Raw genomic sequence first — 2,851 nt, 5'->3', positions numbered from 1 at the left:
GGTCAAGGTCTTCCTCATCACCTCCTGCCTGGTCCTTTCAACTTGAGATGCCGGGGATTGAACCTGGGACCTTCTGCATGCCAAGCAGAGGCTCTGCCACTGAGCCAGGGTCTCAGGTCAAGGTCTTCCTCATCACCTCCTGCCTGGTCCTTTCAACTTGAGATGCCGGGGATTGAACCTGGGACCTTCTGCATGCCAAGCAGAGGCTCTGCCACTGAGCCAGGGTCCCTTCATGAATGGTTTGTAGAAGAATCTGTCTTGGAACAGTTGACACTGCTACCGCATTGGAAAATAAATATGCTAGAAGCATCCGTCACTCTAGCCAGGTTTTTTATGAAAGCAAAGAAAATGTATTACTTACTTTAACAGGTGGTATAATTTTAACCTGACTAGCTTCTTCTTTGACGTCAGACCTGGGCAGAAACAGACAAGACAATCAGAATGCAGGGTAGCATGAACTATCACAAGACTGACATGGACCATAGCCAAAAAGAGAGAATCTAAAAGCCTGAGGAAGCAGTCCAACTCCAATATCTGATATACCCCCAGAGGTTAAAATAGACAAACAAAACCTTCCATAATTAAGGAGGAAAGTTCTCCAAAGAGCCAGATCCTATTTCATATCCTGGCTCAAACATTTCCATGGCTATCAGCTGGTATGCTCCATTTTGGTATAGTTCTTTGGGTGAAGAGGCACAAATCTGCTTTTGCACAAAATGTCAATTACCATCTAGTCCAGCATCTGGGCGATGTCATTGCGCCAGGCATGTCGGAGCCGTGGAGCTCTTTGGGGACGGGGCTCTCCCCGCTGGTAAGCTGGCAGAACGGGGTGTGGGGGTGTGGCTGGCAACCCTACACGTTATTGTTTTAGTTAAATAAAACAATTTAAATGGTTATTGCTAATGATTATTTTTCTCCTTCCAATAAAGTACAGCAGAAACGTTGTTCAAATATGAACGATTAACAACCTATTAAACTGAAGACAGTTCACTTTGCAATGATTTCCATAATTAGCTATTTCAAGTGGTGAATAACCAATCATTTATCTTTCTGATATAACTAAAACTAACCTGAAAAGTTGTTATACTAAAATGAAACCTTCATCTGGTTTGCAAATATTAAGGCCAGCAAGAATGAGCCTTTGGGCAGAAAAACCATGATTTAAATCATGATTTATATCAATTTGACTTAAAATTAAATCCACCCTGAAGTGTATATTTGTTTAAAAGGTGACCCATTTTGTTCACAATATCATATATGTATAATCTAATACCGAATACCTTATTGTCACAAAAGTCCTAGTCAATATTGGACTGTGCAGCTAGCCCTATTTTGACAACAGGACACCTGTTTGTCTTCAGTCCGCACAGGAAAAGCCCCGTTTTGTACATAGCTACAAATTGCAATGTACAGATGTGTTTTGTACGTTGCTACAAATTACTAGCACGTTTGCTAGAAAGATGAGGCAGTGGAAAGAGGAAGCGCCGTTGGTCCCGCCACTTACGCATCTTTGTTTTCCATTTTGATCCTTTTCTCATCTTGGTCCTTGAAAGGGAAATGAAAGAGAAGACGCATTAAGAAGGCAGCAAGTCTTTTCGAGTAAGACAAAGGAGGAGGAGGAGGAGAATATTGGATTTATACCCCGCCCTTCAAAACCCGAAGGAGTCTCAGAGCAGCTTACAATCTCTTTTCCCTTCCCCTCCTCACAAGACACCCTGTGAGGTAGGTGGGGCTGAGAGAGCTCTCTCGAGCACTGCCCATGAGAGAACAGCTCTGAAAGAGCTTGTGACTGACCCAAGATCACACTGGCAGCTGCATGGGGAGGAGTGGGGAATCAAACCTGGTTCTCCCAGATTTGAGTCTGTGCTCCTAACCACTACACCAAACTGGTGCAAGCTTGGATCTGGTAGATGCTAAGCATCCGTCTTCCCCCAGATCCCGAACTGGGATATCCATCACTTGGAAGGATTTAAGTTGTGTGTCTGGGTATTTCAAGAATTTGAAAGAATAGTTTCAAATCTTTTTCTGTGACTAAGGGGACGCCTACCTTCTCCCCGGACTCCTCCTCCTCCTCTTCTGGCTCGACGTTTATTTCATGTTTCACTTCTCCGTTCACCTCTTCTGATTTTCGTTTCGCGGAGCTGTTGGGATGGACCACAAAATGTAAAGCCGAAAAGGAAGTCAATACGGCAAGATGCTTCTTGTAATCATTTCCATGAGGGAGGCAGGGGTTTCTAAGCCAAGAGGAACGAGAAGTTATATGGGTTTCACAAAGGATGTTCAGGTTGTAGGCGGAGGGGGGGCCAAATGGGGTACCCACCCACACCTCCTGTGGTGCCTGCTGAGGGCATTTAGGAAGTGGGCGGGGTTAGGTGGGCCTCGTGCTCGGCAAAGCTTCTGATTGGCTGCATAGATTCCAAGGTACCCTGCTAAACAGAGCTGCTGCCTGAAATGTTGAAGAGATATAACTATTAGAGATATATCAAGATGGGTCGCCGTGTCAGTCTGTCTGTAGCAGTAGAAAAGCGCAAGAGTCCAGTAGCACCTTACAGCCTAACAACTTTTGTGACAGGGGAGGAGCTTTTGTGAGTCACCGCTCACTTCTTCCAATAGCAGTGACTCACAAAAGCTCACGCCCTGTCACAAATTTTGTTAAATCTTTAAGGAGCTACTGGACTCTTGCTCTTTTCTACTATTAGATGGACTCAAATCTGTCAATTTTAAGTGGCCATAGTGCTAGATATTTAAACCCTATCTTAGCCAAAATGACGAGTCTTCCTAATACTTTAAAAGTGCACCATCTCCTAAATGACTCTGTTCCGGAAATATCTTTTTTTTTTTGAGCCCCCGG

General features: G+C 44.3%; 1 protein-coding gene across 1 annotated transcript in view; it reads right to left on the bottom strand.

Moving 5' to 3' along the window:
• LOC107117018 (DNA (cytosine-5)-methyltransferase 1-like) overlaps window positions 1-2,234 on the bottom strand; it is a gene marked incomplete at both ends in the record, with an annotated part of 52,658 nt that extends 50,424 nt beyond the window's left edge. Inside the window, 3 exon segments of the mRNA XM_015419050.1 lie at window positions 362-413; window positions 1,505-1,545; window positions 2,048-2,234. Coding sequence (XP_015274536.1) covers window positions 362-413; window positions 1,505-1,545; window positions 2,048-2,234 — 280 coding nt within the window.
• Window positions 2,235-2,851: the final 617 nt, after the last annotated feature.

Source organism: Gekko japonicus, unplaced genomic scaffold, assembly GCF_001447785.1.
Source record: "Gekko japonicus isolate JY-2015 unplaced genomic scaffold, Gekko_japonicus_V1.1 scaffold5387, whole genome shotgun sequence".
In the NCBI taxonomy this organism is placed as follows: domain Eukaryota; kingdom Metazoa; phylum Chordata; class Lepidosauria; order Squamata; family Gekkonidae; genus Gekko; species Gekko japonicus.
The sequence above is the reverse complement of the archived record's forward strand: the minus strand, read 5'-3'. Positions and strand labels throughout refer to the sequence as shown.